We start from the raw sequence: 18,181 nt of genomic DNA on the forward strand, positions 1-18,181 counted from the left end.
GAGCATGCGAAAAAACAACGTGTACGAGATTTAAGCTAGCCAACTTCAATTTCCGAAAAGGACCCTCCGGACCACATCCTCTCTTACAATTTATTGCTTTTACTCCCGACAAGGTCACCATGCCTTCTTTCATCTGAACGTGGCCCTCGTACGCTGGTGGGGGTTCTATTGACCGGAAGAATCTCCGATCATCGTTATCGACGGCTTCTATCAACCACTCAGATCGCCATGAGCTTCCCAGGCTCGACTGTCAGACAGGAGCTGCCCGCCGGGAGAGCCTGACCAGCTCCGAGAAGGGCCCCAGGGTCGCTGTGAGTAGGCCGAGGCGACCGGGGTAGCTGGTGGAAGCCGCCGGCTTGAGCGGGAAAAAGCAGCTTCCATCGTCGGCTGCAGCAAGAGACTTTCTTCAGGTGTTGTCTGCTGTACTTCACGACTGCTTAACGGCTCGTCAACGGCGTCCTGAGGGCGACCATAGCTGCTAGTGGCACTTCTCATTCAGCGGCTTCCTCCAGCTACGTCAGTCGCCTCGGGCCCTTCACAGCGCTTGTCGTCGAGTGTAGATATCTCGAAAAACCGTGCCGAATTACTGATATGGTCGTTTGTAATTCGAATTACTTGTTGGTTCAAAAGAATCACCCTGCTTCTGTCAATTATCCCAAGACAGTGCCTCTGTCAGTCACTCGAGGGTTTCCGTACTTAACACGACCGACTGCGGCAACCTTTTCGCCGATCAAAAAGCAACAACCCTGCCTGCCGCCTTCCTGGCTGCCCACTGCAGCGCCTCGCCTCGCCTCGCCGGCCATGCACATCAAGCAGGTGGTGGTGTGCGGGTTCCGCAGCTACAAGGACCAGGTGGCCGTGGAGCCCTTCAGCCAGCAGCACAACGTCGTGATCGGGCGCAACGGCACGGGCAAGTCCAACTTCTTCGACGCCATCCGCTTCGGGCTGCTCACGTCTCGCTTCGCCAACCTGCGGCCGGAGGACCGGCAGGCGCTGCTGCACGAGGGCTCGGGCAAGCACGTCATGGCGGCCTACGTGGAGATCATCTTCGACAACAGCGACGGCCGCCTGCCCGTGGACGACGCGGAGGTGGCGCTGCGCCGCACCATCGGCGTCAAGAAGGACGAGTTCTTCCTCAACCGCAAGCACATCACCAAGAGCGACGTCGTGCACCTGCTGGAGAGCGCCGGCTTCTCGCGCTCCAACCCGTACTACATCGTGCAGCAGGGCAAGGTCAACGCGCTCGCCGTGATGCGCGAGCGCGAGCGCCTCGAGCTGCTCAAGGAGGTGGCGGGCACCAAGGTGTACGAGGACCAGCGCGTCAAGTCGCTCAAGATCCTGCAGGAGACGCAAACCCAGCGCGACAAGATCCAGGAGGTCGTGAACTACATCGAGGAGCGCCTGGCCGAGCTCGAGGAGGAGAAGGAGGAGCTCAAGGAGTACCAGCAGCTGGACCGAGAGCAGCGCGCGCTCGAGTACACGATGCACGACAAGGAGCTACAGAACGTGCGCGCGGAAATCGAGGCGCTGGAGAAGCAGAGGCAGGAGGAGAGCGCGCAGTCCACGGAGCTGCACGAGAAGCTCATGCACGTCCGCGCCGAGATCAGTCGCATCAAGAGCGACCACCGCAAGAAAGAGCAGGATCTGGTGCTGCTGGTTGAGGAGAAGACGAGTCGCGAGGATGAGCGCAAAGGACTCATGGAGGCCAGGTACAAGCTCGAGATGGAGGTGCAGGAGCTCAAGGAGCAGATCCGCTCCGACGGTGTGCAGCGGTCGGCCGTGTCCAACGAGGCGGAGACGGTGAAGCGCGAGATCGAGGCCAAGCGCGCGCAACTGGCCAACGAGATTCTGCCTGCGCTTCGACAGGCGGAGCAGACGCACGACCAAGTGGCTCGCAATCTTCAGGAGTGCAGAGCGCAGTCGGAGCACCTCATCGCCAAGCAAAGTCGCAAAAGTCAGTTCCACACGCAGCAGCAGCGCGACGACTACCTCCAGCGCGAGATCAGCGATATGGAGAGCGTCGTGCGCCGCAAAGAGGCCGACACGGCGGCGTTGCGGCACTCGGTTGAGGGTCTTGCGCAGTCTATTGATGCATCTGAACGAACGCTCCAGCAGCATATTGAAGAGCTGAAGGAGCATCGCCGCCGCGTGGACGATGTCAGCGCACAGATGCTGCGTCTGAAGGAGCAGCGCAACATTCTGAGTGAGGAGCGGAAGGCCAAGTGGCGCGAAGAGAACCAGATTTCGTACGACGTGCGGGAGCTGGAAAAGAAGCTGAACGACGGAGAAAGCGCGTTGCGGAGTACGATGTCGTATGATGTTCGCCGAGGTCTTCAGGCTGTGCGCGAGATGCAAGGCCGCATTCGAGGCATTTATGGGCCGCTGATTGATCTCGTGCGGCCGGTCGATGAACGTTACTGTATCGCTGCGGATGAGGCTGCAGGAGGCGCTCTTTTCCACGTCGTCGTGGATACAGATGATACTGCAACAAGGATTATGCGCGAGCTGGATAAGAAGAATTTGGGTCGACTGACACTTTTGCCGCTTAATCGTCTGAAGGTGAAGGAGCATTTTGATTATCCTCGCAATGACGCTGTGGTTGCGCTGGTGGAGAAGCTTGAGTTTCCTGCTGAGGTTCGCAAGGGTGTTATGGCTGCCTTTGGCAAGAAGTTGCTGTGTCGGGACCTAGATACGTGCGTACGCTACGCGGAGCAGACGAACATGGACTGCTTGACGCTGGACGGCGACATGGTTCATCGTCGCGGTGCTCTGAATGGTGGTTTTAAGGATCTCCGGCGATCGCGCACCCGAGCTATGATGGAAGTCAAGCAAGCACAAGTAGATCTGGAGAACGTGACGAACAGAGCTTATCGAGTGAAAGCAGAGGCCCAGCAAGCGGATCAGCGGGTGACCGGCGTCATTAGCGAGATTCAAAAGCTCGAGGAAGAGAAACGCCGCGTTCTGTCCTCGCATGAGCAATTACATGACGACATCACCCGGCGCAAGCATCAGATTCGCTCTGAGAAAGATAACCTGGCGCAAAGAGAGCGAAGCTGTGATCTTCAAGAACGAGAGATCAGGGATTTGGCTGCCAAAGTAACGTCACTTCGCGCGGAGCTCCTTACCCCCATGCAAGACACACTGGCAGCTGATGAACAGGAGTTATTGCATTCCTTGACGAAAAAAATCTCACTATTTGAAGCAGAGGAGCGAGACCAGCGTCAGCGACTGGAAGAGATTCGCTCCAAGAAAGAGGGTATCAAGACGGTTCTGGAAGAGAACCTGGTCAGACGTGAGAATGAGCTGGCACGGCAACTTGGCGAAGGAATTGAAGAGCTGGCGATCAGCGAGCGTGAGGAAAATTTGAAGGCGAAGCAGATCGACCTGGACGATGCGTCGCGTTTGGTGGACGACAACACGTCATCACTGAAAGAGCTCGAGCAAAAGATCGAGGCGTTGCAGCAGGAAATCACGAACGAGAATACGCAGGTGGATGCTCTAAATGGAGAGGATGTAGCACTGAGTGACCAAATCCAGCAGGAAGCTCGTAAGGCGGAGAAAGTTTTGAACAAGCGTCGTCGGCTGTTGAAAAAACGTGATGATGCAACGAAAGACATCCGCGAGTTGGGAACGTTGCCACTTTCTGAGCTCGAGAAGTTCAAGGAGCTGCCATACCAAGACGTGATCAAGCAGTTCAAACGCCGAAACGAGAAGCTCAAGAAGTACAGTCACGTGAACAAGAAAGCGTTGGATCAGTTCATGAGCTTCAACGAACAGCGCGCAACGCTTCTGGAGCGTAAGGAGGAAATCGACGACGCGTACAACTCCATCAAGGACCTCATCGACGTGTTGGACAAGCGAAAAGATGAGGCAATTTTCCGCACCTTCAAAGGCGTGGCGGGCTTCTTTTCAGAAGTTTTCCGCGAGTTGGTGCCAACGGGTGAAGGCAAGATGATCCTTGTTGGGGCCGATATAAGCCAAGCTAATGGCAGTGGTGATGCGTCGCTGGAATCAAATGTCGACACTTATTCTGGCGTGCAGATCAAGGTGAACTTCCGCGGCGAGGGCGATTCTTACTTGATGCAGCAGCTCTCCGGTGGCCAGAAGGCACTTGTGGCTCTCGCGTTTATCTTTGCTATCCAGCGAGTCGACCCGGCCCCGTTCTACCTGTTCGATGAGATTGATCAAGCGTTGGATTCAACTCACCGAGCAGCTGTCGCAGCACTGATTCACCGCCAAGCACACTCGAAGGACAGCCCTGCTCAGGTATGCGCGGTATACATGTAGTTCTCTTGTCTATCAGGGCGCTAATCATCGTGGGTTTTGTGTTTGCAGTTCATTACGTCGACATTCCGTCCGGAGCTAGTGAACATCGCCGACAAATTCTACGGAATCGGCTACCAGAACAAGATCAGCAACGTTTACTCGATGACGAAGGAAGAGTCTCTTGACTTCATTTCCAACATAATGGCGGAGGAAGAAGGCGTCGCCGACGCGCAGGAGTAAGGACTCAATCCTCTCTCCATGCGACCTATCTATCATTTCATCCGTTTTGAAGCAGTTTTGGTTTTAGTGAGAAGATCAGTGAGTTGTCACCAAAAGTATAAGGCACTCTATTTTATCTGGTATCATTGCGAGTCCTATCAGTCTTTTGCTGAGCGAACACGCTTGCCAGACTTGCGCAGACCGAGAGCATCGCGCTCGTCAGCCTGCTTGGACTTGAAGGCGCTCTTGAGACTATCCAGCTTCTTCTCCGTCACTGGCCACTTGTTGCACGCCTTGGAGTTTTGCCAGAAGAAGACACTCGTGTCGAACGATGCAATGCGCCAGCGAGTCTTCCTGATCTGCTGCTTCCCCTCGCAGTAGCCGTGCTGCTTCTGAGGGATGAGGAGGTGCGTTTGGTTATAGCGACTCGAGTTCAGCTGTTGCCATCCCTGTACATCCGAGGACCATGGCATTAGCAAAGTACTGTATCGAATTGACAACTCGCGCAAGGAATCGTTACCTCAGTGTCTTGCCACGCCGGAATGATGACGATGAATGCCAAAGGACCGTCCGCAGCGTTGAGCAGTGCAGTCATGTGGTCCGCCATCCGCTTGATCACCTTGGGGATGAAGGGCGGGTTAGCTTCGAAGCATCTGCGATCAAGGTCACAGGACCACAACGTCAGTACTATTTATTCCACATTAGGACACCGAGACTCGTCACCTCGTACCCGGAACGCGGCGAAAAGTCGAAGAAGCTGCCCACGCTTCCAAACGCACAGTCCGTGTCCAGGAAGGCGCTGCAGAAGCGCGAGTACCGGCAGTTCAAAGGCGACGCGAAGCACTCCATCTTGCAGTCGAACTCCTTCAGCAGCACGTCGAAGCACTCCTCGTTCAGTGCAGCCTGCTCCCCATAACACATCAGAACCCCTCTCATTGACCACAAGCACCACAGCTACTATACATACCTGAAAGCCTCCGCCGTCCAGCGAGTCGTAGCGCAGCAACAGACAAAACAGCGCGCTCTCGAAGCTGCGCTGGTCCTTGGGCGCCATACTCGACCCGTCGCCGCCCAGCCCCTGCTTGCGCGCGTACATCTCCCGCAGCTTGGCGAAGTGCGCGGCGCTGAGCTTGACCGTCGAGTTGCCGTACGTGAGCTGGCGCATGCCGTCCTCGGCCGCCGCCACGTGCACCCTCTTCTTCTTGCCGGCCACGAAGTCCTGCTGGCCGAACTTGCGCAGCAGCCGCTCCGACTCGCGCGTGAGCTCCTTGCACTTCTTGGTGGCGCCCGACTTGGTGGCGCCGGCCTTGCGCAGCTCCTCGAAGAGGCCGCTGTAGTCGCTGCCCGCGTGCGGGATCAGCGGGTCCAGCTCCTTGACCTTCAGCTGCGACGTGAACTGCCACGTCTCGTAGGCCGAGTTGGGCAGCTTGCCGATGCCCAGGTCCTCGCTGGCGCGCCGGATCTTGTTGCACAGCGCGCGCACCGTCTGCTGCCGCGCGATCTCCATCGCCGGGTTCACGGAGCGCGCGCGGGCCGCGTCCTCCAGCTTGCGCAGCGTCGCGGCGTCCAGCGGCTGCTGCTGCTGCGGGTTCCAGATGCCCGACGGGGGCGTCGACGAGGACACGGGAGGCGTCTCGGACTCGCTCTCGCGCTCGCGCTTCTTGCCTGCGGACTTGGTGGTGGCGGGTGCAGCAGCGGCGGCATTGCTCTTGGGCGGCGACGCGTTGCCGGTGGCCGCCGCCATGGACGCCAGGATAGCTTCCAGCGGGTCCATCGTCGCAATAATGGACCGACACCACCAGCTCAGTGGTTTAGTGACAAGGTCACTAAAACGAGGATAGTTGAAGTTGCCTTGAACTGCTGGGTGGACGAAGATCGACAGGCTGGCTGCTGCCTGCTGCCATGCATGTTGAGCACCTGCGTGTGCGTTTGGTTGGGTGTGCATTTCGCGGCTACAAGTAGCCGCACTTGGATGACGAGTTATGCCGGAGCCCGCAATATCTATTGTTGCGATGCAGCCATGAGTATTCGAGCAACTTCGCGAAAATGGACACGCATGATGGTCGAGCACCAATTCGGAGCACAAGACGAGTACAGTCCGCTGTAAACAGATCCGTATCTCACAATGACCATGTGTAGAGGACCGTGTAGCGTTATGCCCTTTTGACACCTGTGGCGATAACTTGTTGGTTTACTTGCTGCTTCAACCACGTAAAGCGTGAGTATGCGGGTAATGTGGGGGGAGTCCCCTAAATCGAAGGTAACGTAGTTTGCGGCCACAGCGCCAAGCGGTGGCATCATGCACGTCTTGCTTGGATGCCTTCATGGAGTCATCTTTTCGTGTGCTCGTGCACGATAGGTAGCGTGGTGGTACGTATGGCACGAAGGCCCATTCACTGGTCTTTAGAAGGTAAGTTAGAGATCTCTAGTGACGTATCTTGTTGGCAATGATCTGTCTCCTTTGCCGGCTATCACGCTCCAAAAGCTGACTGCACAGTTCGTCGACAGAAGTCCGACTGCTAGGTGACAGTCCTTCACTTACCTTTGGTAGTATTTTCGCATTTCAACTTGGGATTCGAGCACGTGATAGAGGTAGCGTATCAGTGCCAGTGGATTCTCTATGACAAAGTCGTGGGTGAGCTTCCGTGGGCGAACTCGGAAACCGCGGCGACAAACAAGCGATGTTTATGGTGTCGTCGATGCTGTCCGTTGAGATGACAACTGTGACTCACAGTCTGTGAGTATGCCGAGTCAGCAGTCCCGACTGCTGTAACACTTCAAAAGGGTTATACAGCCTCTCCGTGAAGCAATAGCTCTGCAGCAACGCCATGTATTATAATACCCGTTGTATTTTCAAAAGCTGAATAGCGTGCGCGGATTGCAAGAGTAGCAACCTCATTTTAACAGCGGGTGTTGCGGCGTTTGCTACCAGGTAGGATTGACTTATTAGAGGATGGCGCCGCTATCACCGTCAAGAGCATTTCCAAACACGTCTGCCTGAAGCACACGGGCCACAAGTATTGCTGCTTGTCGAGAATTTGTCTGTTGTCGAAATGGAAGTATCTCCACTAAATTCTGCGAGATCAAAGTGTAGCCACTTCAACCTGTGTAGCCACTTCAATCTGTGCAAAGCACTATTTCGAGGGTCTCACTACAATGACTGTAATGTACCCGTTTAGTTCCGACGCAGTGACTGGCTGGTGTTGCTTCCCCTTGGCTCTATGGCCACCCGCCGCCGCCAGCCTGGACGGTAGCACTTTGAGTTTTGCAGTAACTCTCGTATCAAGTATGGGTCACCGTAAGTTCGAGGCCCCGCGCCACGGCCACCTGGGTTTCCTGCCGAAGAAGCGCACCAAGCACCACCGCGGCCGCGTTCGCAAGTTCCCGCGCGATGACGCGTCCAAGGCGCCGCACCTTACGGCCTTCATGGGCTACAAGGCCGGCATGACGCACATCATGCGCGAGGTCGACCGCCCCGGCTCCAAGGTGCACAAGAAGGAGATCGTGGAGCCCGTGTCGATCGTCGAGACGCCCCCCATGGTGGTCATCGGCGTTGTCGGCTACCTGGAGACCCCGCGTGGCCTGCGCACGCTCACCACGGTGTTCGCCGAGCACCTGAGCGAGGAAGTCAAGCGTCGCTTCTACAAGAACTGGTACAAGTCGAAGCGCAAAGCCTTCACCAAGTACGCCAAGAAGTACCAGACGGCCCCCGCCGACATTGAGAACGAGCTCAACCGCATCAAGAAGTACTGCCAGGTTGTGCGCGTGCTCGCCCACACGCAGGTCCGCAAGGTGAAGCTCCGCCAGAAGAAGGCCCACCTCCTCGAGGTGCAGGTCAACGGCGGCTCGGTGGGCGACAAGGTGGACTTCGCCAAGTCGCTCTTCGAGAAGCAAGTGCCCGTCACGGCCGTGTTCGCCAAGGACGAGATGATCGACGTCATCGGTGTCACCAAGGGTCACGGTATCGAGGGTGTCATCACCCGTTGGGGCGTTACCCGCCTGCCGCGTAAGACCCACCGTGGTCTGCGCAAGGTCGCCTGTATCGGTGCCTGGCACCCGTCGCGCGTTCGCTTCACGGTGCCGCGCGCTGGTCAGCACGGTTACCACCACCGTACGGAGATCAACAAGAAGATCTACCGCATCGGTGCCGCTGGCGACAAGAAGTCGTGCATGACCGAGCAGGACCTGACGGAGAAGGACATCACCCCCCTGGGTGGCTTCCCTCACTACGGTATCATCAACGAGGACTGGCTCATGATCAAGGGCGCCATCGTCGGCACGAAGAAGCGTGCTCTGACCCTGCGCAAGTCGCTCCTGGTGCACACCAAGCGTTCGGCCCTCGAGGAGATCAACCTCAAGTTCATCGATACCTCGTCGAAGTTCGGACACGGTCGCTTCCAGACCGCCGAGGAGAAGGCCAAGTGGATGGGCCCTCTCGCTCGCCAGAACCGCGCTTAAGTCTTTTCCAAGACTTTTGTGCAGCTTTGCTAGGTGGCAGGTGCCTCGAGTGGCATTTGTTGCGTAGCGTAGCATCCGTGCTTCTGCAGACCTCATAGGGAAACCATAAGCAAACGAAGATACTGCTCTACTGCAAACTCTTACTCTCTTCTTAAACTTTCTTTAGTTTTGCACGTTGTTATGTGGAGAGATATCTGTTTGAGGATATCTCATAAGCGATTGTTGCTCGGATAACAATGAAGTGTCCACGTGCTATTATCACAGCTCCCAAAAACTCATTACAGTTCCTGCATCTTGTCTGCTTTAATCACGGTCAACCTACTCCGTCTTCTTCTTCTGGACGGACTTCTTAGCGATGCTGATGTCCAGACGGAAGAGGAACATGCACACGATGAAGAAGGCCAGGAAGCCCGACACCAGCAGCAGCGGCTCGTGCATCATGAAGTGCTTGGGGAACTCGAACGTCACCTCGAACGGCACGTTGTGGGCAGCCACCACGTTCTTCTTGTCCAGAATGACCACGGGGCGGCCGATGGCGGGCGTGTCCAGGTACGTCTGGCGCGTCGTCTCGCTCGTGCCGTCCAGACTAAAGGGCACGTTCACCTGCACGTTGGTGGCGCCCTCGGGCAGGATCACCTTGACGGTCAGGTCGTCGACAGAGGCGCCCTGCACGGGCGTGGAGAAGTCGACCTCCAGCTTGAACTTGTCGCCGACGTGAGTCAGCACCGAGTGCGTGGGCACGGAGTAGCCCAGGTACCATTGGCTCTTCCAGCCGCCGAACAGAGGGAAGCGCGGCTTGAACTCCAGGTCCTGGTACGAGCCCGTGCGGCCAGCGGGGCGCAGGCGCGACGTCGAGATGTTGCCGATCTGGTCGCGGTAGTACACGTTGACCGAGTCCTTGGGCAGGTGCGCGTACATCTCGTGGAACGAGGCGCCGCGCTGGTGCAGCTGCACGTAGTCGTAACGCGAGAATCCGCCCTTGAGCTTGGCGCCCGTGTGCTCCAAGTCGTACACCTCCTCGAACGAGACGCGGCCCCACATGGACACCTCAATCTCGCGCGTGAGCTTGGTGATGGTCATGAACGGCGCGTGGTTCTTGTAGTGCACGCTCAGCGGCGAGGCATCCACGCCTCCAGCGAAGGCCTTGATGTCCGTGTACGGTCCGAGCGTGACCACCGACCCCTTCCTGGAGATGGGCTCCGCAGCCTTGACGTGCTCCACATTGCCCGAGGGCAGCTTGAGCTTGGTCGTCTGCGTCTTGGTGAGGTAGGGCGAGGAGATGAGGTGGCTCGCGTCGAAGAGCACGAGCTGGTCCTCCTTCTGCGTGACCTCGGCCGGGTAGGGCGTAAGCACGCGCGTGAAGTAGGCCGTGACCTTGACGGAGCCCGTCTCGCCCTTGGCCACGGGCTTCTTGAGCAGCACCGTGTAGAGCGCGGCGTCCTCGGGCGTCTTGGCCTTGGCCGCGTGCTTGCTCGTGGCCGGCACGATCTCGCACGGCGTCTTGCCGCAGCGGGCTGACACGTAGGCGAGGCGCGACTCCAGCGCGCGCGGGAAGGCCACGTCGTACTCGGTCACCTCCGCGTCGGCGTCCGAGAAGGAAAACTCGGAGTGCTCGCGCACCACGTGCTTGGTCAGGTCGAAGGTGCGCTTGGCCTGAAGTGAAGCGGGCGTTAGGGCAGGAGGCAGATACATAGTCGATTCATAGAGGAGGCTGTGGTGCGTACCGACTGGTTGATGACCTCGGCCTGCACGGAGGCCAGCGCCGCGGTGGCCGCGAGCAGCAGGAAGCGCTTCATCATGGTCTCGCTCGTATCTCTCTGGGCGTATCCCCCCGACTCGACACGTAGCACTTCAGCCTATTTGAACCCTTCGTAACGCATGCTAATCGCCTCAGTTCCAAAGAGGAACTCTGTTGCAGGACGACCTCGGCAAGCGCATAGTAAGTTTTGGCCAATTATATCGTGTGATTGTACCCAATGCGACGGGATTGGCGAAAATCCGGCTTGCTTGGTTCGTGGTGGTCAGGCGCGAGGAGCTCCTCATAGCCGCTTGTGGCCCCAAATTCCCGACCGTCCTCCAGCAGCGTCTCCGTCGAAGTAAGAATGATCTCGCGCGTGTCTCGAGTGGCGCTCCGCAGCGCGGCCGCGCGCCGCACGGGTGCGAACGGCCTGCGCCTGAGCCAGTTGGCCCGTTTCTCCGAGGAGGCGGCCCCCAAGGTGCCCGCCACCGCCGAGGAGGAGCTGGCGCTCACGCCCAAGGTGCAGACCGTGCTGGACCAGATCCTTGAGCTCAACATGGTCGAGATCGCCGAGCTCTCGCACGCCATCCAGGTACGAATCCGTGCAATGCAATTGCTTCAGCAGTGGGATCAACGTATTGACGCTAAGATTTTTTTTATCTTTTAGGCCAAGTTCGGCATCGCCGAGTCCGCGTTCCAGGTGGGCATGGGCGGCGGCGCTGCCGGCGGCGCGGCCCCCGCCGCCGAGGAGGCCAAGGAGGAGAAGACGGCCTTCGACGTGAAGCTGGCCAGCTTCGACGCCAAGAGCAAGATTAAGGTTATCAAGGAGGTGCGCGCGATCACCGGTCTGGGCCTGAAGGAGGCCAAGGAGCTCGTGGAGGGCGCCCCCAGTACATTAAAGAAGGACGTGAAGAAGGAGGAGGCCGACGAACTCATCGAGAAGCTCAAGGCGGTGGGCGCGGTCGTGGAACTGGAATAGAGCTCGGGCGTTCGTGTCTTCCGCGGGGCAGGCGCCGGCCTTCTTTGGCGCCCCCCGGCGGTGCAGCCCCAACAGTTAGCAGCGTGTTTGGTGTCGCTTTGCGTTGTCTCTCTACAGGCCTATATCTTGCAAAACGATGCTTCGACTATTGCAACCCCTATTTACACGGAAACAGTTTTGTCCTCAGGAGATCGACAGCTACGTCTAGCAGTAGGTCCATGTCAATCAGAGGAGGAAGACGCACACGAGCCGCACAATATCTGAGACCGTGCGTTATAAACGCTGACCTATAAGCACACCAACCAATCGCAAGTTTGCTGGATACGTATCCACCTTTTCATTGGCTACCTTTGAAGTGACTTACAAGAGCGATACAAATTGCGTAATTGTGATCACATCGAGCTATTGGCAGGACGCAATGGAGGCGCTCAAGAAGACGTTCAAGGGCGCGGCCCAGGGGCTCAGCGAGGAGGAGCAGCGCCACCAGAAGTGCGAGGACATGCGCGAGAAGGCGCTTACCAAGTGTGCGTGCTCTGCCAGCCGTGACAACCTCTGTAGAGATGAAATACGGGCGATACTCTGACGTTCGCGGCACCATTTTGTTATCGCTACTTGCATGGCTGTCGACAGGCTCGCGCGTCAAGTTCCTGGTGAACGCCATGGAGAAGATGGGCTGCAGTCTGGAGCCCGGCTTCTTCTCCAGCGTGGACTGCGAGGGCAAGATCAACGGCGGCTTCCACCTGGACGACGAGGGCAAGCCTGGTGTAAGTCGATATCGCTTCCTGCAGCTACGGAGCGATGATCTGAGTGTCTGAATGACACTCTTCATTATGTGGCTGTGTTGCTGCTGGTTGCAGGTGGTGTTGTGCCAGAACCACATTCCCGACCAGGAGTGGATGGACCGCACCATGGCGCACGAGCTGATCCACGCGTTCGACCACTGCCGCAACAAGATCGACTGGAACAAGTGCGAGCACCACGCGTGCAGTGAGGTACAGTGCCACGCAGTATCGGATTGCTCGTTGTTGGCTAAGTTTTGGGTGCTAAGCATGTTTCAATATGTTGGTGTCCGGGTAGATCCGCGCTGCAGCGTTGAGCGGCGATTGTAACTGGAAGTACGAGTTCTTCCGCAACAACTTCAACGTCAGTAAGCAGCACCAGGTACGCAGTGTACTATCAAATGCTGCTGCAGTAGACGTATCGAGCTCCTGACATCGATGCATGATGCTCTTCATTTCCAGCTCTGCACGCGGCGACGAGCAAAACTTTCCATCGAGCAGAACGATACGTGCAAGGGCAAGGTGCGTACTTCCGCTCAAACACTCAACTGCACTTAGACTCAACCTAGTGACGCTCTTGGTTAACTCTTGTTCCGTGTCACTCGACTCACAGGCGGACGAATGCATCGACAAGGTGTTCGACTCTTGCTACCGCGATTGGTCGCCCTACCGCGAGATCCCGTAGTTGTGGTCATCCACCACATCAATACGCGAGCTCACAGAAGCCAAGACGCTGCTACCAGCGCCTACCAGCACAGGCTTCACCTCCCACGGCTGGCAGCTTCAGTAGATCTACAGCACCGCTAAATAGAGATACACCATCTGCAATGTCACTTAAACTGTACATTTACGGTACGCGCCCTGGAACGAGAGACCAGTCGATTGACACAATCAAGCCATGGCGACAACGCAGCCAGCGGATGCAGCGGCGCCGCCCGCGCCTCCGGCAACGAATAGCGAGGCACCGACAGCGCCGTCGTCTTCGCCAGCATCTCCCGCCCCTGTGGTCAAGAAACGGCGCGTCGAGAGGCGCGAGCGGCTGCGCAAGAGCGCTCTGTGCAAACACTTCGGCAAGCCCGAAGGCTGCCCGTTCGGCGACAAGTGCAAGTTCGCTCATGGACGGTGGGTCTGAGTCCTGTTATACGTTCTCGATAGGGTCGTGATAATGAATGATCTGATGTATATGCAGGTCGGAGGTGAATGACAGCGACTCGCACTCGGTGGCTGCTCAGCGGAGACTCATCCGGGAGCAGGCCATCCACCGGGCTGAGGAGCAGTTCCAGACGGCGGACGCAGGCGCCGTGACCTCCAAGCGCAGAGGCACAATGGTGGGTTGCAGTGTTTGCAATTGTGGGTGGAGAGATGGGAGGACTGATGTGATATTTGCTGCAGATTGAGCGCTACTACACGGAAATGTTTTCGTGCGACACGAACGGCAAGCCCATGGAGGACCAGTACGTGCACATGCACTCCAACCGTCTGTGTGTCGTGGGCGTGGCCGAGTCGCACCCGGTCATGCAGGAAGAACTTGTGAGCGTCGAGTTCGCGCAGAACGTGCTGGACAGCCGCGTGACGGGCAAGAAGAAGAAGGGCGGGCAGTTCATGCAGCCGAAGACGGTGCTCTGCGTCCTCAAGTGCAAGAGTGGCCGCGAATTCACGCTCTACAGCTGCATCCGGGGCTCGCTGATTGAGGTCAACGAGCGCCTGCAGAAGGAACCGCAGCTGCTGAAGCAAAAGGTGCGCTTGCTGTTTCGTGAGCTTGCTGGAGGTGGCTGCAATATCTGACTGACGATGCCTTGACATTGTTACAGCACCAGTCGGACGGATACCTCGTGATCATTCAGCCTAAGAAGGTTGAGGTTGCTGAGATCCAGGAATCTCTGCTTTCCAAGGACGAGTACAAGCAGTTCCGTGCCATTTCGCAGTCGTCGGCGACCAAGCCTGAAGTTGCGGAAGAGCCTGACGAATCGGCTAAGCCTGCCGAACCGGTTCATACCGAGGACGAGTCCAAATCCGAGCCTGTACCCATGGAAGAATAGATTCTGCTAGAGCATAGACTTTGAGAAAGCATTCCTGGCACGTTGACAGCGGTGTCTGGTTATTAGTGCGGCGACACACGTGCATAAGCAAAAACAGGAAGTGGACGCGGTAAGCTAATGTAGCAATGCAGCACCCTACCTCCACTCACCCACCCCAAGCGTTTGGCTTCGAGGGTCGACAGCTATACTTTTTTCTTTCTAATGACTACGTCGAGAACTGATCGGATGAACTTGGTCATCTCGGACCTATTGAAGCTCAGTTCGTCCTGCACACACAAAGAGCAACACTCATTAGATCACTGAACGACACGAACCAATTTGCAGCCTGCAGACTGCGTACTCGTAAATAGGATGGCACGTGAATGCCTGTCGCTGTCTGCTCGGACGGCAGATACTCGATCTCACTCGAGGCAATTGCAGGAATAGCCAGCTCGAACTCAAACTGGTTCCCCGTGGCCGAATCCTTCGTCGTGCACACGATCTCAGTGCAGTCGTCGCCTTCCTGGTCGTCGTCATCGGTCGACTGGATTAACCGAATGTCCGTGCTTGTCACGAGTCGGTAAATCTCCAGTAGCTGCAATCAACGCATCAGCAGAAAACAGCACGCCACACCGTCACCACACCGAAATAAAATTAAGCTGAAAGGATGGTCCGTACCTTGTTAGCCTGACCAAGCTGGAGGATGGCTTCGCTGTTCTGCATGGCTGTTAGCAAGAAACAAAATAAGTCCGTCAGTGACAAAATCTAGCGCTCGTCAGCCGATTCCCCACAAATGTACCTGTAGCAGCCGAGGCGGCAGCGGCGTTCACCGTCACGACGTCATCGGGCCCCGTGCTCCTCTTGAAGGACGCGAACTGCGACTCGAGCTCCTTGATGCGTTCCCGCAGCGCAGCCTTCTCGGCGTCCGCGTCGTCCCTTTTCCTCTGCTCGGCCTCGAACTCGCGCATCTTGTCTGCCACGATCCTGTCCACCTCCTTCTTGCGCTTCTTGCGCTCCTCCTCCGCCTGCTTGGACAGCGTCGTGACGTCTCTCTTGAGCTTCTCAATGAGCTTCTCCTGCGTCTTCTTCTCGGCCAGCGCCAGATCGCGCACCTCGTTGAGCAGCTGCTCGCTGTCCAGCTCGTACTGCCGCTTCCGGCTCCGGTGCTTCTCCTCCAGCGCCGCGCGGTCCTGCTCCTCGTCCTCTTCGCGGGGCACGGTCGAGACCTCCTTCTTCCGCCTGATTGGCTCCTTCTTCTCCTTCTCTTTCTCCTCCTCCTTCTTCACCTTTTCCGCGGCTGCTGGGGCCTTGCGGGGTCTGCCTCGCTTCTTCTTGGCTGGCGGCTGCTGCTGCTCCTCCTCGTCGCTCTCGTCGTCGGGGCCGTCGTCCTCGAACTCCACGTCGCTGTCGTTGTCCTCATAGTCCCACGAGCTTTTGCGGCGTCGACGCTTCTTGGGGCCGTCGGTCTTCTTGGGGCGGCCGCGCTTCTTGTCCCCGACGGCTGCAGGCTTCTTGCTCGGCATCGGCACTCAAGGTCGCTGCTTGTCTGTCTTGCCTCAAAAAATGGGTTTCCGGCCGCCCAGCTTTGAAAATTGGGTATTTACAAATGGCGGTTTTGTGTGCGACTTTATTTTGTGATTTGGAATTTGTGAGTTGAAGTGCTCTCGTTTGTCCAAACTTTCGGTGGCAGTAAACCCACCGAAGCCCCCAGTATGTTGCTTCTTGTGCAGCTCGCCGATGCACTGCCCTGCAGTTCCCATTCCACCGAACCATTTTTGCGTTGTGGTGGTCGATTCAACTGGTCTTGAATTCAACATGGGAGCTCGGCGATTGGCCGGATACATCGAGTCGATCTTCCCCAAGATACATGCAGTCAGTCGGCTTGCAACTTGCAAGCCGACACAAGTTGCAAGTGGCGTACCAAGGCCCTCTCTATATTAGCTTACGCCGACCGGCAGGCCGTTGGGCTGCTAGCCTTGCACCAAATAGTCGAGTCGCGATAATGACGATCACACGAATGCAGGAAGCAGTACGAGTGATCATCAAGCCCATCCTCCGCCGCTGCGTGTGGTCCATAAGCACCCTCACAAGATCTTTCACTGACTCATCGACAAATGCCAGACCACGTTTTGTGAATGGCGTTACAGCAACCATATGACGACAACACGACAGAAATTAAAGCAATCACAAGGCCTAAAGCAACCCTAAAACCAGCTGGCACCCGGTAATTTATTTTAAATGACGCGTAAATGACAGGGACACGTCGCCCTCGTCATGGTCTTGCTACATATATCTCTAAATTTAGACACGTCGTCCTGGCGTCTAACTGATGTTCTCTACACAGCAATACGTGAAACACATGACAATATGTGTCCCACATTTTCAACACTTAGCAGATTTTGAGCGACAGCAAAAATGGAGAAGAAATCGCTGGCACATGAGCTGGTGCGCGCGAGAATCGCCGAGATTGCACTCCTCAAGAAGAAGCTGGATGAGCTTACCGAGCATCTGGAAAAGCTTCTGGCAGCGCAGCTACAAATCTAAGCCCTCGTCGAAGATCGCGAAGAGAACAGCTATGCGTTAGCAGCCGTCTTGGGCGATGAAGGGGCCAACCAAGGTGGTCTCACCGCAGAGGACGACGCTCTTTCCCTCGATGTTCTACTGGAGCTGGCGGTGCGAAAAATGAAAGACTAATGCAGCATAGACTCTGTATTTAAAGGTAAATACAGACTGTGGTGTTTCTCAGAGCTGGTTCTGTAGCTGCTGATGAATCTGGCTAGCTTTAGCGACGTCGCATTCAGAGAGATAACGTTCTTGGGAGTAACACATGATGACCCACAGCATTTTCAATCGCATCACCTTGACGGCGTTCTTGGAAATTCTAGAAAGTTGCATCTGCAAGTTCCCCGTAAGATAGCTGTGGGTGTCGAAGTATCCTGTTCAGCTGGAGGATGCCTATCTAAGAGCTCGGAAGATTGATTGTCATTGGGAAATTGTACGACCTGCGGACTACATGCACACATTTGTAATTCCACAAGACCTCGCCCTATCAATGCAGGCAGCAACGACTAATACCCGGAAGGAGATCCACAGTTTTGGATCAATCGCCAAGACGACGTCGAGAACAAGTCCTTGCTTCTTGGCCTTTTCATCCAGTACAATTGGCTGCTTCTCCTTCCGGGTAGTAGTCGTTGCTGCCTGCGTTGATAGGGCGAGGTCTTGTGGAATTACAAATGTGTGCATGTAGTCCGCAGGTCGTACAATTTCCCTATGACAATCAATCTTCCGAGCTCTTAGATAGGCACCCTCCAGCTGAACAGGATACTTCGACAGCATCTCCATCACGCGCTTCAGATTTGAGGTGTTTCTGGCCCAAATCAGGAACTGATCCAAACTCACGGCAAGTTCAGTGGGGTACTTGTGAACAGCAAGCCGGTCGGCTTTGAGACTGATCGTAGTTTGCCTCAGCTGTTTCGGAGTTGACCTTGACTTTCCTTGGCTTGGTGGCTTAGGTACTCTAACGACATCGACCTGGCGCACGCGCGACTCTGTGTCAGGCTTCGTAGAGCTTGAAACCTTGTCACAGCTACTCATTCCGCAGCTGTCATGAGATTTCTCGTCGATGGGGGGTCGAATTGGAGATGACTGCGAAAGGTGAGTGCGTTGTGTCGGTAACATACTTTCGTCGGACTCGTAATCGCCATAATTCATGGTCATGGGGCTG

The 18,181-nt window shown here is 56.5% G+C and overlaps 9 protein-coding genes across 9 annotated transcripts; 5 read left to right on the forward strand and 4 right to left on the reverse strand.

Moving 5' to 3' along the window:
* Positions 1 to 801: 801 nt before the first annotated feature.
* PHYSODRAFT_321384 (hypothetical protein) lies at positions 802 to 4,506 on the forward strand (the record flags this gene model as incomplete). Its single annotated transcript, XM_009516577.1, has 2 exons — positions 802 to 4,266; positions 4,336 to 4,506. 2 exons carry the CDS (start codon positions 802 to 804, stop codon positions 4,504 to 4,506), a joined length of 3,636 nt encoding a protein of 1,211 aa, XP_009514872.1.
* A 137-nt stretch (positions 4,507 to 4,643) lies between these two features.
* On the reverse strand, positions 4,644 to 5,992 carry PHYSODRAFT_467960 (hypothetical protein; the record flags this gene model as incomplete). Its single annotated transcript, XM_009516578.1, has 4 exons — positions 4,644 to 4,934; positions 5,006 to 5,138; positions 5,216 to 5,391; positions 5,453 to 5,992. 4 exons carry the CDS (start codon positions 5,990 to 5,992, stop codon positions 4,644 to 4,646), a joined length of 1,140 nt encoding a protein of 379 aa, XP_009514873.1.
* A 1,769-nt stretch (positions 5,993 to 7,761) lies between these two features.
* PHYSODRAFT_284116 (hypothetical protein) lies at positions 7,762 to 9,095 on the forward strand. Its single transcript, XM_009516579.1, has one exon. The coding sequence runs from the start codon at positions 7,774 to 7,776 to the stop codon at positions 8,941 to 8,943; it is 1,170 nt and encodes a 389-aa protein (XP_009514874.1). The 5' UTR covers positions 7,762 to 7,773; the 3' UTR covers positions 8,944 to 9,095.
* A 166-nt stretch (positions 9,096 to 9,261) lies between these two features.
* On the reverse strand, positions 9,262 to 10,742 carry PHYSODRAFT_261542 (hypothetical protein; the record flags this gene model as incomplete). Its single annotated transcript, XM_009516580.1, has 2 exons — positions 9,262 to 10,596; positions 10,668 to 10,742. 2 exons carry the CDS (start codon positions 10,740 to 10,742, stop codon positions 9,262 to 9,264), a joined length of 1,410 nt encoding a protein of 469 aa, XP_009514875.1.
* Positions 10,743 to 11,006: 264 nt separating this feature from the next.
* PHYSODRAFT_353422 (Mitochondrial/chloroplast ribosomal protein L12) lies at positions 11,007 to 11,755 on the forward strand. The gene is made up of 2 exons (XM_009516581.1): positions 11,007 to 11,273; positions 11,349 to 11,755. Exons 1-2 carry the CDS (start codon positions 11,046 to 11,048, stop codon positions 11,658 to 11,660), a joined length of 540 nt encoding a protein of 179 aa, XP_009514876.1. The 5' UTR covers positions 11,007 to 11,045; the 3' UTR covers positions 11,661 to 11,755.
* A 323-nt stretch (positions 11,756 to 12,078) lies between these two features.
* PHYSODRAFT_539065 (hypothetical protein) lies at positions 12,079 to 13,293 on the forward strand (the record flags this gene model as incomplete). The annotated part of the gene is made up of 6 exons (XM_009516582.1): positions 12,079 to 12,184; positions 12,291 to 12,424; positions 12,518 to 12,652; positions 12,738 to 12,821; positions 12,902 to 12,961; positions 13,053 to 13,293. The coding sequence occupies 6 exons, from the start codon at positions 12,079 to 12,081 to the stop codon at positions 13,122 to 13,124; spliced, it is 591 nt and encodes a 196-aa protein (XP_009514877.1). The 3' UTR covers positions 13,125 to 13,293.
* Positions 13,294 to 13,337: 44 nt separating this feature from the next.
* Positions 13,338 to 14,478, forward strand: PHYSODRAFT_475208 (hypothetical protein; the record flags this gene model as incomplete). Its single annotated transcript, XM_009516583.1, has 4 exons — positions 13,338 to 13,561; positions 13,629 to 13,767; positions 13,832 to 14,176; positions 14,251 to 14,478. 4 exons carry the CDS (start codon positions 13,338 to 13,340, stop codon positions 14,476 to 14,478), a joined length of 936 nt encoding a protein of 311 aa, XP_009514878.1.
* Positions 14,479 to 14,660: 182 nt separating this feature from the next.
* Positions 14,661 to 15,980, reverse strand: PHYSODRAFT_308768 (hypothetical protein; the record flags this gene model as incomplete). The annotated part of the gene is made up of 4 exons (XM_009516584.1): positions 14,661 to 14,744; positions 14,819 to 15,052; positions 15,136 to 15,182; positions 15,257 to 15,980. The coding sequence occupies 4 exons, from the start codon at positions 15,978 to 15,980 to the stop codon at positions 14,661 to 14,663; spliced, it is 1,089 nt and encodes a 362-aa protein (XP_009514879.1).
* Positions 15,981 to 17,466: 1,486 nt separating this feature from the next.
* PHYSODRAFT_473580 (hypothetical protein) lies at positions 17,467 to 18,051 on the reverse strand (the record flags this gene model as incomplete). Its single annotated transcript, XM_009516585.1, has 1 exon — positions 17,467 to 18,051. The coding sequence occupies one exon, from the start codon at positions 18,049 to 18,051 to the stop codon at positions 17,467 to 17,469; it is 585 nt and encodes a 194-aa protein (XP_009514880.1).
* Positions 18,052 to 18,181: the final 130 nt, after the last annotated feature.

The sequence above is a fragment of the Phytophthora sojae genome (genome assembly GCF_000149755.1).
Source record: "Phytophthora sojae unplaced genomic scaffold PHYSOscaffold_1, whole genome shotgun sequence".
Taxonomy (NCBI): Eukaryota; Oomycota; class Peronosporomycetes; order Peronosporales; family Peronosporaceae; genus Phytophthora; species Phytophthora sojae.